The sequence below is a fragment of the Medicago sativa genome, chromosome 1 (assembly GCF_051527215.1).
Source record: "Medicago sativa cultivar Bolivia chromosome 1, Bolivia_mono, whole genome shotgun sequence".
In the NCBI taxonomy this organism is placed as follows: Eukaryota; Viridiplantae; Streptophyta; class Magnoliopsida; order Fabales; family Fabaceae; genus Medicago; species Medicago sativa.
In genome coordinates this window covers 27217574-27235186 of record NC_140749.1, presented here as the reverse complement: position 1 = coordinate 27235186, position 17613 = coordinate 27217574, and the positions used below count along the sequence as shown (strand labels likewise).

Sequence of the window (17613 nt, the reverse complement as noted above, 5' to 3'; positions counted from 1 at the left end):
AGTTGTTTCGAATAAGCTGTTTTGCATAAATAAGCTGTTTTGAATAAGTTGTTTTGCATAAATATGTTGTTTTGCATATATAACTTGTTTTGAATAAGTTGTTTTTTAAAATGAAATCGGAATAAGCTGTTTTGTATAAATAAGCTGTTTTGCACAAATAAGCTGTTTTGTATAAATAAGTTGTTTCGAATAAGCTGTTTTGCATAAATAAGTTGTTTTGAATAAGTTGTTTTGCGTAAATATGTTGTTTTGCATATATAAGTTGTTTTGAATAAGTTGTTTTTTAAAATGAAATCGGAATAAGTTGTTTTGTATAAATATGCTGTTTTGCACAAATAAGCTGTTTTGTATAAATAAGTTGTTTTGATTAAGCTGTTTTGCACAAATAAGCTATTTTGTATAAATAAGTTGTTTCGAATAAGCTGTTTTGCATAAATAAGTTGTTTTGAATAAGTTGTTTTTGCATAAATATGTTGTTTTGCATAAATAAGATGTTTTGAATAAGTTATTTTTTAAAATGAAATCGGAATAAGTTGTTTTGTATAAATAAGCTGTTTTGAATAAGCTGTTTTGCACAAATAAGTTGTTTTGTATAAATAAGTTGTTTTGAATAAGCTGTTTTGCACAAATAAGCTATTTTGTATAAATAAGTTGTTTCGAATAAGCTGTTTTGCATAAATAAGCTATTTTGTATAAATAAGTTGTTTCGAATAAGCTGTTTTGCATAAATAAGCTGTTTTGAATAAGTTGTTTTGCGTAAATATGTTGTTTTGCATATATAAGTTGTTTTGAATAAGTTGTTTTTTAAAATGAAACCGGAATAAGCTGTTTTGTATAAATAAGCTGTTTTGCACAAATAAGCTGTTTTGTATAAATAAGTTGTTTTAATTAAGTTGTTTTGCACAAATAAGCTATTTTGTATAAATAAGTTGTTTAGAATAAGCTGTTTTGCATAAATAAGCTGTTTTGAATAAGTTGTTTTTGCATAAATATGTTGTTTTGCATAAATAAGTTGTTTTGAATAAGTTATTTTTTAAAATGAAATCGGAATAAGTTGTTTTGTATAAATAAGCTGTTTTGAATAAGCTGTTTTGCACAAATAAGTTGTTTTGTATAAATAAGTTGTTTTGAATAAGCTGTTTTGCACAAATAAGCTATTTTGTAAAAATAAGTTGTTTCGAATAAGCTGTTTTGCATAAATAAGCTGTTTTGAATAAGTTGTTTTGCATAAATATGTTGTTTTGCATATATAAGTTGTTTTGAATAAGTTGTTTTTTAAAATGAAATCGGAATAAGCTGTTTTGTATAAATAAGCTGTTTTGTATAAATAAGTTGTTTTGAATAAGCTGTTTTGCACAAATAAGCTATTTTGTAAAAATAAGTTGTTTCGAATAAGCTGTTTTGCATAAATAAGCTGTTTTGAATAAGTTGTTTTGCATAAATATGTTGTTTTGCATAAATAAGTTGTTTTGAATAAGTTGTTTTTTAAAATGAAATCGGAATAAGTTGTTTTGTATAAATAAGCTGTTTTGAATAAGCTGTTTCGCACAAATAAGTTGTTTTGTATAAATAAGTTGTTTTGAATAAGCTGTTTTGCACAAATAAGCAATTTTGTGTAAATAAGTTGTTTCGAATAAGCTGTTTTGCATAAATAAGCTGTTTTGAATAAGTTGTTTTGTATAAATATGTTGTTTTGCATAAATAAGTTGTTTTGAATAAGTTGTTTTTTAAAATGAAATCGGAATAAGCTGTTTTGTATAAATAAGCTGTTTTGCACAAATAAGCTGTTTTGTATAAATAAGTTGTTTCGAATAAGCTGTTTTGCGTAAATAAGCTGTTTTGAATAAGTTGTTTTGCATAAATATGTTGTTTTGCATAAATAAGTTGTTTTGTATAAGTTGTTATTTAAAATGAAATCGGAATAAGCTGTTTTGTATAAACAAGCTGTTTTGCACAAATAAGTTGTTTTGCATAAATAAGTTGTTTTGAATAAGCGGTTTTAAAAAAGTGATCCTAATAAGTTGTTTCGAATAAGTTGTTTTGCATAAATAAGCTGTTTTGAATAAGTTGCTTTTTAAAATGAGATCGGAATAAGCTGTTTTGCATAAATAAGTTGTTTTGAATAAGCGGTTTTTAAAAAATCATTCTAATAAGTTGTTTTGCATAAATAAACTATTTCGAATAAACTATTTTGCATAAATAAATTGTTAAGAAAAAAATTATAATATGGGGCTTTAATTTAATGGGTTTGGTGGGAGCTTTTTTAAGTGGGCTTTGAAATTTGGGGCTCTATTGACATCTGTACTTATTAGAATTAAGCTTTCACTTAAGGTGTAGAAAGCAATTATGTTGGGTGTAGAAAGCAATTATGCACGGTGCATAAGGATCTCCTAATGCACCATAACCACACCCGTTGTTAAGTGTATCACTTTCTTGAATTTTGCACGTTCACTGGCCTAATATCTCATTGTTGTCTGCTCAATAATATGCAATGAATAAGGACAACTTCAGTTGTACAAATAGGACTCATACTTTTAACATTTTACGTACTACACTTTCTTTGGTGTCCTTCTTTTTGCTTACTCGGTTGAGGGATCTAAGCCACATTCACCCCTCGACTTTGCCTACGTAATCGCAGTAAACAATGTTATGTTCTTCAATAAAACAAGTGGGTAAGAGAACATACTATGAACTTGACATCGAAATGTATATATAGTTAATATGTTAATTAAGTTTGTAGCATTTTTTTTTTTGAATAATTAATTTTGTAGCATAGCATGTTTAATAACGTTTGTTATGTTTGAAGTCTGAACAATTTTATAAAAGCAATATTACTGACATGGTCAGCAGCGGCGAGGATCCAATATTACAGAAAATGAGCCAAAAGTTAATGAAAGTTATTAAATTCTCTAAGAACCCATTTGATGTGCATGATAGAATATAGATAGGATAGGATAATGAGGTGGATAAGAATATGATATGATATTGATGGGATAAAGATTTATCCTTTTATATGTTTGGTGCATATATGATAAGAAACATGATATCATTACTTTATTATTTCGGGTAACACTTTGGTGCCATTAACGGCACCGTGCCATTAAATCTGGGTCATTAATGGCACCAAGATAGATGTGTTGTGTGGCCCAGATGCAATGACAATGCGTTTGTGTGGCCCAGATTTAATGGCACGGTGCCATTAATGGCACCAAAATGCTACCCTATTATTTCATGTGTTTGGTACACACTTGACAGCGATATGCTATGAAGCCCAGATACATGATACGATACGCCACTGATACGTCGATACGAGAAAATTTTAAAATTTAAGATACGTTACTGTTGGGATACTTCAATAAAAAAATTAAATTTAAACTACATATTAAAACTCAAAATACAAAATATGGACTAAAAAAAATCAACAATAGTATCGTTCTTAAACAAACAAAAAGACACAAAACAGACGGCAACAACAATAGAAATATAAATGTAAGTAATATTAATAATAAAGAAAACGACAATTAATCAGTTACATATATGATACTCCCTCCGGTCACTAATATAAGCAAAACTCCACTTTTTAGATACATTGAATAATTGATGTATCTAGTCTATAGACTAGATACATCAATTATTCAATGTATCTAAAAAGTGGAGTTTTGCTTATAATAGTGACCGGAGGGAGTATATTCTAAATAGAAAACAATATTACTTAGTCAATTACATATATACCAAATATAATATAAACATCAGGTAGCCCGCACATATCGGTTTTCCACCGCCTATCGCTCGTATCCCAGATGTATCTGAAAAGTATCGGGTAGTTGTTTTAAAAAAAATAAAATTTAATATTCGGATACTCTACTGATACATACCGAGAAGTATCAGACAGATATCGGTTCAGGATATGCCGGAGATACATTACATCATCTATTATGTAGTATATGGGTTTAAGAGGTGATATGATAAGATGTATTATATTCAAAAACTTGCATAGTTTCATTGAAAAAAAATACATAAAAAAAGTAACAATCTTATATAAAAAAGGAAATACAATCAAAGAAATTGCAAAAGAAAAAAATAATTGGAAGAAACGTGAGAGATCTAATTAAAAAAAAATGTGAGAGACGAAGAGGAAGGATGCTAAGAGAGGAAGAAGGCATATTAGAAGAGGAAGAAGGAAAGACATGATTGAGAGAGATACAGAGAGAATGGAAGCGACGATTGGAGTTTAAAAAGTTTGAAGAAGCAAACTAAGGATAAAAATAAATCATAAAGGCAAATTCTATGGTACACCCAACATTTTAAGTGTACCGGTACACCAAAACATTAAATTAATAATTAAATTAGTTGTTTTTTTGAAGAAAAAAGAATTATTTTCTATCATTGACAATTATAATAATTAAATCTTATTTACCAAAAGTGTCGATGAAATAAAATTTATTAAATCTTATTTATCAAAAGTGTCGATGAATTCTATCATTGACAATTATAATAATTAAATCTTATTTACCAAAAGTGTCGATGAAATAAAATTTATTAAATCTTATTTATCAAAAGTGTCGATGAAATAAAATTTATTTTTTTTAATTTTTTTTTGGCAGTGGTCGGGGTTTGAACCCCGGACCTTGCAAATTTTTATGCATTGTCCAACCAACTGAGCTAATTAAATTTTTATTGCTCATAGTAAAGAATATTGATTATTTTTTATGAGAAAATGTTAAAAATTTAATATAATAATAGAATAGGATATGAAATAGATTTAAGGGTTTTGCTAGAAGACACCCTTTAGAGGTGTCTTTTAGCAAGTCACACCTCAAGGTGTGATATCCACTTTTTAGTTATAATTTTGCTAAAAGACACCTTCATAAAAATTAGTTGGTGTCTTTTAACAAATGTCAATAGGATAACTTGCTAAAAGACACCTTCATAAAAGGTGTCTTCTAGCAAAACCCTAGATTTAATTGATCATTTTTTAGTTGTGCACCAAACAATGAATTTAAACATGATAGAATTGTTTTATTATATCATGTCTTCTTATCATGCGCACAAAACGAACCCTAAAAGTATGAAAGATTATTTTGTCAAAAAAAAAAGGTATGAAAGGTTATGATGACTCACATGTTGGTGTAACAAGTATGAGCGAACAAATTGAAATTGGATAGAAAAATATATAGATGTGAATAATATCTAAATCAAATTACTCATATACTTAGGCTTTTGTTTGCGAGTTTGAAGGGGAAGAGAAGGAAAGACTTGGAAAAAAAAGGAAAGAGTTAGTTGGAGAAATAGATGACATTGGAATGAGGGGTTTTGGGGGGCTTATTTTTCTTCAAAATATAAAACTTTCCTCATTTGGGGGAACTAAAAAATTGTATAGGAGGTGACTGCAAAAAAAAAATTGTATAGGAGGAGGGTTTTGGGGGGGTTTGGGAGGGTTTATATGAATTCTTCAAATTTAATATATGTTGTTATAATATTCTTAAAATTAAAAATATATTAATCATAAGCCTTAATTTATCACTCTCTAAAAAAACACTCTTTTAAAAAATGTGAAAGATTTCTCAATTTTCCCCTATATTTCTCTCTCTCTCTCTCTCTCTCTCTCTCTCTCTCTCTCTCTCTCTCTCTCTCTCTCCAAGGTCTTTCTTTCCCCTCCTCTCCAAACTCCCAAACAAAGTCTTAATGACTTAAGGTTTTGGATGAAAATGTGGTGTTAAAGTCACTTATATCATTGCTCTTAGCCTTATGTGTTGACCACTCAGTCTCCCCTCAAAACCCAAAAGTGGTATAAGAGCTGATTGTTTGACTAAATATGACTGGCTCCTTGTATCGAAAGTTTTCCTTACAATGGTGATTAAGTGACGTGTCTTGTTGATAAATGTGAGCCAATGTCGGTTAAATGAAAAAGCTTCTGCTTGAGGGGAAGGCATTCTCAAGTGAATGGATGAACTCACACTTGATGATGAATTTTTTAGTATATCAAGTGTTAGTGAAATGTCTCACATTGCATAAAAAAATTGATGTTGAGTAACATGTAAGTTGATGGTGTCTAAGTTACTAATATTGATGCTCTTATCATAATGTGATAATCCTCCGAACTCTTCCCAAGACCCAACATCATCCATTTTGTTTGTATTCTTATGGAGGTTGATTGTCTCAACAATTACATGATCACATCTTGATGAAAATACATGGTTATGACATGTATGGTTTGTGAGATTTTGACGAAGAAAGAAAATGTATTGAAAATATACACTTTTCAGATATATAATTTAGACCCATCTAAAAAAAATATTAAAAAAAGAAATCACTTGGCATGTATATGACCTGATAATTTACAACCATGTTTTAAAGGACTTACTAATCACTTGATCAGAGACTCGTTAATCACGCTGCGGTCACTATTATAAACAAAAATATACTTTTTCAGATTCATTGAATAACTAATAAATTTGATCTATAATATATATCAGATACAATAATTATTTAATGATGTTCAAAATTATGATTTTTTTGTTTATAATAATGATCAAATAAAGTTTATAATAATGACCGAATGGAGTATTTTCTTAAAACCGCGGAGGTGGAAAAAGTCTTGCAAACCAGACACATAGAAAAACTACCATGTTCCGTGTCTTTAATGTATGAAAACACATCACTTTGCCTTTGGTAGGAATAACTAGTTTGAGACCCGTGCCTGCACGGGAATGTTTTACCGAAAAACTATTTTGTATATTTTAAGTAATATAATTTTTTAAATTAAAATATGCATTATAAAATGTACATATTTTTATTTTGGAAAAAACTCTTATGCATTTTTTTAAATGCTTTTTACATGGTTAACTTAAAATACAATTTTTGTGTTTATTATAACTGATATGTTCGAGAACAGAACTTATGGATGAATCAGTTAGAATACCCGTGTGATGGAGGACCGGGTACGATGAAGGAGATGATCTGATGAGTTTTCCAATGATGGTTAGGGCGAACGACGATGATACCTGCAACACAAACACACGCTCCGACACTCAAGTTAGTATCTGCTCGAGAGAGGGAAAGTGTTCAAAGTTTAGCTTTGAGTTTATGAGTTTGCATAAAGTGATTGTGTATCTGGCATGGCAGTGGTGTCATACTTATATAGACATCGGGGACCATTAATGATTGTTGTATGGTAAGATGATAGATGAGGTTGCAAAGAGATCATTTTCCGTGTTGTGATGAGTTCAGATTGTATTGTGCATGCTTCTTCGAAAAGTGTTGTGCTCGTCTGTAGGTCTTGAATAGATGGACCATGCAAGACATTTGATGAGTCACTGTTGACCATTAAATCCTAAAGTCTGATCCGTGACAATAACAAACTTTAAGATATTTGTAGATTGAAATAAACCATACATAGTTAAATTAATAACTATATAAATGGACATAATTTGATTGTAATTTATAACCTCAAATGACATGGTTTAAATTAGGGCTAACAATGAACCAAACCAACTTGAAAATTGTTCGAGACTTGATTTGGTAATTAATTCTGTGAACTTGGTTCATGAACTAAATGAACTGAACCTGAGCTAAAAATTAAACTCGTTAAATAAAGGAGTTGAACTTGAGCTATGTATAATTCGACTTGTTAGTTCATGAGTCGGCTATATATATATATATATATATATATATATATATATATATATATATTATCAAATTTGAATTATTTGTATGATTTTATTTTTTGTGTAAAATAAAATTCCCCCTTCTAATTTTTTTAATAAAAAAAGCCTAAATAAATGCACACAAGGTTCTCTAAAAAAAACTTAAGTTTTTTCTTTTTATTTTTATTTAGTTGTAATACTAATATAAAAAACATAAAAATGGACTGAAACATCTCTCTCTCTTTTTTCCTGAAAAACCATACTCTTTGTAGATATGAAAGAAAAAAAAAATGTTAAACAATGTGTATTTTTTGGGCAGAATTTAGGCAAATTCAAATTTACAATTATTACTATTAATATCTATTTATAAAAGAAAAGTTTACGATTGTATGGACACCCGTGTCAATCAAGAGTAGAAATTCGTCTAATTGTTTTTTTGGTAAATTTAATAAATATTGAGTCATTTTTTAATTTTTTTTACTTTTTTATTTTAAAATTAATGAATATTTTAGAAAGGAAAAACATAAGGTTCGAACTCGCATCACACATGACATTACTTTCACTCATAAAAACACAAATTGTTTTGAATGTATGTTATTATTTTTTAATGATTATTTTGTTGCAACAATATGATAAATTATTTATTATTAATTTTAAATAAAATCAAAGTACAAAATGAGTTTGCTTTAACAGAAGAGGAGAATCTCTAATGGCGTGAAAGACCAAAACAAACCCGTATAAAAGGTAAGACAATTGTGGTCATATTTTAAGGCCTCACAACTTAATTATCTCCCCTAATGATTGATCAATTTGCAAAAAAATTGTTTTATAAAATGTTTTTTTTTTAATTTTTAATATAACATTAATTACATTTTTCAATTAGACTCTCTAATTAATACTATTTGCATTACTCTTCATTCAAATTCCATTAAACTTTGACTTCTTCAAAGAACCAAACTGCAGATGCGGTCTTCCAAACTACAGATTTCCTTAGTCTGTGGTAGCTTTTTCTTTTTTGTTACTATATTTGTTTGTTTATGAGGGTTTTGGCCTAGTCCCTCTGCATAGGATGGAGGTTTACCAGGGTGTCAACCCACTTGATGCATGCCCACTCTCCCGGTTTATCCAAATAAAAAAGAACCAACCCGGTTCATTAAAACAGATAAATGAATAGATCGTCAACATAGAAACGGTCCATATTTCATAATTCCATGAAGCATGTTGAACGTAAAAATAGAATATTAAAAAATACAGAGAATTCCATACATCAATTGTTTGATAAGGTTATATTTTATTCCCTTTGGTGGATGAAGGTAGAGAATACAACTTTGTTTTAGGCTATCATAATTGGTGGTCGAGCATGTTTATTTGTTTGGACATCAACTAATTTAATTTGACTTTTGTCTTCTTTCTTGGACGACTTATTGTAAACTTTAGTGGTATTTTGTTATTTTGAATTCCATACATCAACTAAATATTTAGACACATATATCAAGATCTCATTTGTTTAAAATAATTATTTAGACATAAATGATAAATAAGTATTTAGATACACAAAAACTATAGAATTATTCTTTCGAAAAAGAAAATATAGAATTATGAAAACAAACATTTAGATCACAATTTTTCATAGTATATTTTTTTTTGGCAGTGTAATTTTTCATAGTATATATGTCGTTTATATATGTTTGGTAAAAAATAATTATATATTTATTTTTTATGGTTACACATGTCATATAGGTTAATCGGAAAAAAAGAATCCAGTGTAAAATAATGATTAATTTTTTTGCTGATTTATTTTATAAAAAATAAATTTAAATAATGATAAAAATAATAATAATATAACACATATTGTAGAACAAAAAGTCATTTTTCAAAAAAATTGATCAACCATGTTTTATCATCATTTAAAAAAGAGATCAAGAGCGAGGAAAACGTAGTTATAAAACCAAGAAAAAGTTTTTTCTTTTTCAGAGGAAAACCAAGAAAATGTTATTCTTACATTTTGTTACCATATTGGTTTGTAAGAATTATCAGTTCCCTAAATAAAATAACAAATAAATAATTAAATGACCTTTGATACCAAAAAAAAACGTAAATGTACAAAAGAAACAAATTGATACATAAAGGGGTCAGCAATAAAAAATAAAAAAGCAAAAAACACACCTTGATGCAAACAAAACAGAAAGAAAAAGGCAAAACAGTGTGATTTTTCACATTAGAGTTTTACATATTTATAGGCAAAAGAGACCACTCTCTAACATTCATTTTGTTTTTCAAATTATCGTCAACTTTGAAAATAAATATCGTCAACTTTGGAAATAAAAGCATTCAACTTACCAATAAAATATGATCATCGGTCAACTTTGCATTAATGTCTTTTAAATTGCATTAACATATGAAATTATGCATGTTGTAGATTATTATGTCTATATACATCATAGTTTAAAATTTTCTTTTTTTAAAGGTCTTTCAAAATTCCTTGATTGCTAATATTAGTTTGTGATGTATGATCCATTTAATTAGTGAATTGACTCGAGTAGTGAGAGATTTGCGCAAGAAAAAATTTCAATATTGAGGGGAGAACTTATCCTATGTGTCCCATAAATTTTTCGACTAAGATTAGTCACTATTAAATGGCGTTGGAAATTTCATACTGATAACATGAAAGCCCAAAAAAAAAAAAATTTACTACGTCCCAAATAATCAGTTTTTTTACTTGACAAATAATTTAAAAAAGAGAATAAATAATAATAATAATAATAATAATAATAATAATAATAATAATAATAATAATAATAATAATAATAATAATAATAATAATAATAATAATAATAATAATAATAATAATAATAATAATAGTATTTACTACTGATGAAATGCAAACATCAACTGAAAGAGAATTTCATAACATTTGATAGTATGTTTTTTCTTTTCGAATGATTTTCATGGATTGTTCTTTTTTTATGTTCAACTTAAAAATCAAATGATTGCTGAAAAAAAAAAGAATACAAATAAAAAATATGTTACATACCATTTCGTATTTAATGTTTTTTGTGATTTTTGCCTTTTATAATTAGTTTTGTCAAAATTAGAATGGAGCAATGATCCTTTAAAGTCTAATGAAAATGTGTGATGTAACTTTAATTGAAATAAGTTTTTGATTGAGTGCCAAGTGGCAAAATGTTCATGTGGATGGCTAAGAGAAGAGAAGCATTTAATTGAGGTCATTGTAAATCATTCTCAATTGTATATAATATAGATTTCAGAAAAAGGAAAATGATTTTTTATTTTTTTTAAAGAAGAAAAAGAAGGATGATGTGAATATGTGGTATGGAAATGTTTTTAAAACATCATGACTTGACTTTTTATTTCTTGAGAATCATAATTCACATTCAAACTATGGGTGTGTTTGTTTTAGCTTTAAAAAAAAAATAGATTTTGTACTAGAAAAATCTAGAGATTTTTTTTTTAGAGATTTTAAAGAAAATTCAAAGCTATTTGTGTTTGTCAACTATCCAAAAAATGGGTTTTTAGAGATTTTAACTAGTTTATGTGTTACCTCTTTGTTTTTGAAAAAATGGATTTTGAGAAAAGCTAATCCTAATAGCTTTTCATTTTAGAGTCAATTATGTGTTACCTCTTTGTTTTTGAAAAAATGGATTTTGAGAAAAGCTAATCCTAATAGCTTTTCATTTTAGAGTCAAAATAGATTTTTTTTGATAAAATGATTTTTCCAAAAATTCTAAACAAACACTTAAAAATAACAAAAGTAATTTTTTTTACACAAAAATTAGATTTTTTTTTTCTGAAAAAATCTTAAACAAACGCACTCTATATTTTAATGGCTTTTCATATTTTTCTTTCTTTTCTTGTAATCCAACAAACACATAAAATTAGATGTACTAGTACTTTATAAAAGTGTTAGCTGTATGGTGTCGGATTATTGTTCCCAAATAGGAGTGCTCTAAATGGCAATATAAATGAATAATTGACTCTCAGCTTTTCATGATTTCAATCCAAAACAGGATCTATGAGTAAATCATGTCTTCTGCATTGTTTGCCATGCTTGTTTATGACCGTTTTTTAAGCTACCAATACAGATCTCCAATCAGTGCTGGAGATTCCCCGGGGGAAAACAAAAAATGCATGGGCATCTATGAGTGTACACATGACGGATTAGACTAAGTTGTATGTGATCCGAACCGACTTTAATATTAGATCGGTTCATTTTTCAATTAGTTACCTGCCATAAGGACGGAACAATATTGAGATAAAATCGAGTTGATCCTATGATAAGTCACCAATATTAATTTTCTTTCCCTAACCTCCCTCGTATTTTTTTTTTTTTTAGCAATGATAATTGAACAACCATTTGGTACAACCTATTTGACAACCTTCATTTTATCTCTTTTTATTGGTCAAAAACAATGGAGAGAGAAAAAGGAAGAGATAGAGTAAGAATATAATGTGAGTATGAGAGAGAAAGTTGTCTAAAACTTATCACAAAATGGTTGTACAAATATTATTTCTCTTTTTTTCTTCTTCTTTTGATAAGACTCACACCAGATTTCTATACTGTAGCAGTTATAAATGATCTTAACAAATATAAAATTATCTTATTTTATAATGTTATATTTCAATTTAATTATCTATAATATTTTTTATTGGAAAGTCACTTCATTTTATCAATAATAAATGCATGTGAAAATATAAGAAAAACAATAAGAATAAGGTGTGTATACACACACATATGTGGCTATCCTCATAAGGTGTGTGCGATCATATTTGCTTTTGTAAAAAAGGTTAAAAAAAAAAATACTAACCAAAACATTTTTACTTTTTCCATACAAGAAGTGCCAGAAAGAAGTAAAGAAAATAAAGTAACCATTACCTCAAATAAAGTCGAAAAAAACACGTGAGAGAAAGCCAAGAAAAATTGCATTACAAAACATCTTTCAAGCTTAAAAGAGGATTGAGCCACCACATATAATAGTTAAAGTAAAATTCATGTTTTTTTTTACATTCAACCTCCAATATGTTTGAATCTTAAGAATGTGATGCAAAAAATCCTCCTTATGTTGGAAAATTCGAGCATTTCTCTCAAGATTGTCCAAACACTGGAAAACCAAATCAAATTAAAAATGACGCGTAACTTTTTTGAAAGGCCTCCTAAGAAATCAAACTGAATAACATGATCTAAAATGTAATGCAAGTTGACCATGATGAAGCCTAACCAATTATAAACAACATTCCAAATTTGTCTGGAAAAATCATAATGCAGAAAAAGATGATTTGCATCCTCCAGAATATCACACCCTCCCACACAAAGTTGGGCATTGGCCGAGATTATCCCCCTCATAACTAAACTGTCGTTCATTAGAATACGATAACGAAGGAGCCAGCACGAGTCTTACTTTTAGAGGAACCTCGTTATTCCAAATTAAATGAGTATTTTCATCAATAATGTTTTGATCTGTCGAGGCTAGAAAATTATAAGCATTGTTGACATTGTACTTTTTTTAAGTATGCAAATTCCAAACTACCTATCAATCACATCCTTTTGCAAAACAATTGAATTCAACAGAACACAACAAAATACTCACCCAACAAATCCTCCTCTCAGACCCCCAACCTCTTAGGTCATTTCCAGGCCTCACCCCCTCAGCCCTCACCCCAACCTTATTGCTTCACTAGGCATTGATGCCATTTTGTTATCAGAGAGATAAAAAAAGGTGGCTAAACATAACCTTCAAACCTCTCCATCTAACCAAGGATCCCACCAAAATAACGTCGAAACTCCATCTCCTAATTCCCACCTTAAGTTATTATCGATCCACCTTCCTACACCCACACTAATGCCATTTTTAATACTGGTTAAATTATTCCACCACACTAAGCCCCCACCACCCTCCTCGCGTAAATTGCCCCCTTCCTCACCATACCTAGATAATAAAACTCTATAATTGAGGCTGCCTTCCAACTTCCAAGTCTCTCTTTTGGGCTTGAGAACATTCTTCTTATAGGGGTGATATGGACACTGTATTTCTAACATTCATTCTAAGACCTTCTCTCTTATTAGGTAAAACTCACGTATGTTTCACATTTAGAAATGGATCATACATAAAGTAGTGAGACTCACATGCGTTTATCCAATAAAAATATGAGTATTAGAGAGTGTTAGAAAAAGAGTATTCGTAGTATTTCTCTTTTGAGCTATATTTATAATGAAAATTTGATTATGTAGAACATTTTGTCAAGTTTTCCTATTCCTCTCTATTTATAACATATTTAACTATTATTAATATACTTGTTTTACTAAAAACATATATATTTTTATCAATGTTTTTTATTTTGAGGGGATTTTTTTTATCAATGTTTGTATTTCAATTATTAGTTCATATTGTAAGATATATGGTACATTAAAAATTATATTATTTTTTTATAAAATTTATAACAATTTTTTGAAGGATAAAATTTATAAGAATTAATTTACATATATTGTCATTATAATTTGTTAGCCTCATCATTTAAGACCAATATGGTCCACCCACATCCAGCTTGTTATTTGATAGGCTATGTAGGTTGTGCCAAGACAGGTTGGAGGGTTGAAAATTTGCCTTACTCCGTCAAAAAATGTGGATTATACGGGTCAAACCACATGACCAACTCCTTTTCTATAACATTGACTGGAAAAACAGAGTAACTAAGGTGGCAAGATAAATTTGGTCTAGACGTTTCCAACCCAAGTTTTAGAGTAACACATCTCTTTAAAAAAAAACAGACATTTTAATTAACTTAGCTAACATGTTAACATTGGCCTATAAAAAAAAAAAATACAAGACAAGACATTGACACATCACTGGTGTTGGACAATGGACATCAAAGACGTCTTTCAACACATGTTAGACACTGTCTACCCCAGTTCAGAAGTGTTGATGCAATATAATTGTTTTTTTATAGGAATAAATTCCGTTAAAAAATGAATTATAGCACAATTATCGCATATTTACTTCGCTAAAATCTCACAATAAATTTTTTGATAGAAAATGTTAGTAGTTAGTTTGTAGAGGGGAGGATAAATTTGTTAGCACGAATAGTTACATCACAACTTATTGAGCATGGCTCATAGGCTCAAATGAGAGGCAAAGGCAGGAGAGCGGAGCGAGTGGCACAATTTACAGGTATTATTGTAATATGAACCGTGATATTATATATATGGCTTGTAACATTGTAAACCTTAATCATTGAAGTAATAATGCGGAACTACAGCTGCTCTATAGTCGAAGACGTAGGCACAATTGAACAAATTACATAACAAAACGATTGGATTCCATTGTTTGCAATTTGAGTTTCTTTATTTTTCTTTTACTAGTTGTTGTTCTAACACAACTTGAGTTTATTAAGAAAGGGAAGAACATGTTTAATTGTAGTATTTTTAAATAGTTAAAATTTTGGAACAAAATTCAAAAACTTAAAAGATCCAAGATTATGAACAAATGAGTAGCAACTATGTATTTATTTTTCCTGTCAAAAAAATAACTACGTATTTAAAGTTTCTATATATATTGATACAAAACAAACCATGACTCTTCTAATTCTAATTCCGTATAAGTATACAAAGTTGCTTTGATGCAAATTTCTGAAAATGTTATTGAAAATGTTCAGTGGAAATAACAAACAATATAGCATATAGCATCCCATCAAGATGCTAAAATAACCAAAAACATGTTGACAAAGTTTATGTAGAAAGAATCTTCCATCTTCCCTTCCAAATCAAGATTGGCATGGTGGTAAGATACCTTGATTCAAAATCCATTAGCTCCAGCAATTGAAAGATTGACTTTCCTAAACACCAAAACTCTTTTTCTTGCATATAGTCATAGGAAAAATTCAGTTGTTTCTCATACACCACAACCCAAACCTCTTGCTTCTGTGCCTTTCATGATTCTTAGTCTTTTGCAGGAAGTCACAAACATGCTGTAGATAAAAGCAAGTTCTATTAGTTTATGAATAAGTATAGCTAAGAGAAAAACAATCAAAATGGATCCTCTAGAACTAATGTTATGGTGCAGCCGATCGCAGACTATTAAATTACGAGATAGAAGTTACTCCTATTTGACTAAAAACTAATTAAGCACTATAGCGTAAGCGTTTTTTTTTTCGAAGAAGCTAAATTAGTCCACCCAAATTGACATCAGGGACAATCGAACCTGAGACATTGAGGAGGAGCACACTCCCAGGTCCCAAGCCAATACCACCAGATCAACCCAAGTGGGTTAGCGTAAGTGCTTTTAAAACCGAAGTAAAATAAAATCAAACTGTTTTCATATAAGTCATAAGCCATTTTCATCGACTATCATGGAAAACTGACGAGGATAAGCTGAAAACAACTTAAGGACACATCTTAAATTGTTGACCTAAATTTTCTCAAAGAGGCTTACAAGTAATTATGCCAAATGATAAACTTAAATAAGCTAATCGAAACGGACCAACAATCGAACTATCTGCTACCATAAAGCCAACTACAGAGGATCTAAGTTCATGGGCTCAAGACATAAACAAAAAAGAATAAAGAAAACACATAAGGGAGAGAGAACTTACTCCCATGGAACATCTCCAACTAGCATCCAGTCACCATCCTTGTCTTCATAGGTTGGTGCATATTCAGATCCCTTATAACCCTCTCTTTCAGAATACTCACCTGAAAAACAAAGCACAATTTCTTTTCAGAACAAAAACTAAAATTGTCTCACAAACTAGTTTCACCACAATAAAATCAAGACTAGTCTATACATAACTAAAATTTGTGTCTCTTAAAAAATAGTCTTCGACCGCAATCTTAACATAAGATTAAGATTTTTGTTAAATGTCTATGCTATTGTAAAACTACCATAATTGAGACTACATCAGTCATATTTTAATGATATTCTCTACAATATCAATAAACCCTAGACACGATTGCAATTTAAAATCTTTACCAAAACAAAAAAACAAAATTTTATCTCTATCTTACCTATGGTCAATTTGAACATGGTTTCCAGAGCTTTGAGAAGTTCTGGATAGCCTCCATAGACCCTCAAGTCAATCTTTCTAAGGTAAGGAGCTCCATCCATGCTCACTTTTACATAGATCCCACCAACTTCAGCATCTTGCAAAGTGTTTTTCCTGTAAGACCTAATTGGTGGCCACCCTACTATCTTTGCCCTGCAATATCAACATCAAATTAAATCAATTAGCTCAAAATTCAAATCCACACAAACAAAAAAATTCTTGAATCTTTTGTCTCATCAAGAGGACCCTGAACGGTTGCAGTACGTATGGTGCTGCAGAATCTTACTGCTAAATTCTGCAGCACCGTACTACCATGCAGCTGTATAGGGTCCACTTTTTACAAGAGAAAGTTTTAGTCCTTCTTGATTAAAACTTACTTGGCAGGAGGGGCAGCAGAAGAACTCTCCACATGCTGATCATCATTTGAAACCTTAGAAATTGAAACAGATTCTTCAGAAGTTTGAGGTAATTGTCTTTTGTTATTCTTAACAATACTACCATGTATTGTTTTCATCTCCTTTTCATCTGTCCCTGGTAATCCCAATCTAAGCTCAGTTGCTTTGAATTCCATCTTCCTTATGTAAAACCCACTAATTCAATTCCAAAATATATAGTCACTATAAAGTTTTAGGAATTTGATGCTACAATTTTTTTTTTCTTCCTTCTTTTGAGATGTTAAAAGAGGAAATGTGTAACAATTGTGTGAAAGTAGGAAATGCAAGGTTGTGTTTTATAGGAATAATCATAATCACTTTGACATTAACATAGAAAAACATTGTTTTAAATTTAATGCATAAATTATGGACAAAGGCAAGCTAAGTTGTCGGTAGCATAATAAGCAGATTTAAAGTAATATGTCTCCTTATTGGGGTGACAAGAGTGGGACATATTCACCAACCATTTGGTCTGGATT

At 29.5% G+C, this 17613-nt stretch overlaps 1 protein-coding gene across 1 annotated transcript; it reads right to left on the bottom strand.

Moving 5' to 3' along the window:
* Nucleotides 1-15135: 15135 nt before the first annotated feature.
* On the bottom strand, nt 15136-17404 carry ATAUX2-11 (AUX/IAA transcriptional regulator family protein). The gene is made up of 4 exons (XM_085712236.1): nt 17078-17404; nt 16663-16853; nt 16251-16350; nt 15136-15626 (listed from the first exon to the last, which is right to left on the bottom strand). Exons 1-4 carry the CDS (start codon nt 17269-17271, stop codon nt 15551-15553), a joined length of 561 nt encoding a protein of 186 aa, XP_085568362.1. The 5' UTR covers nt 17272-17404; the 3' UTR covers nt 15136-15550.
* Nucleotides 17405-17613: the final 209 nt, after the last annotated feature.

Coding starts and splice junctions, on each gene's coding strand:
- ATAUX2-11 (XM_085712236.1), bottom strand. CDS start 17,271: ATGGAATTCAAAGCAACTGAGCTTAGATTGGGATTACCAGGGACAGAT. Junction 16,854..17,077: donor TCTGCTGCCCCTCCTGCCAA/GTAAGTTTTAAT, acceptor TTGATATTGCAG/GGCAAAGATAGTAGGGTGGC. Junction 16,351..16,662: donor CATGTTCAAATTGACCATAG/GTAAGATAGAGA, acceptor TTTGTTTTTCAG/GTGAGTATTCTGAAAGAGAG.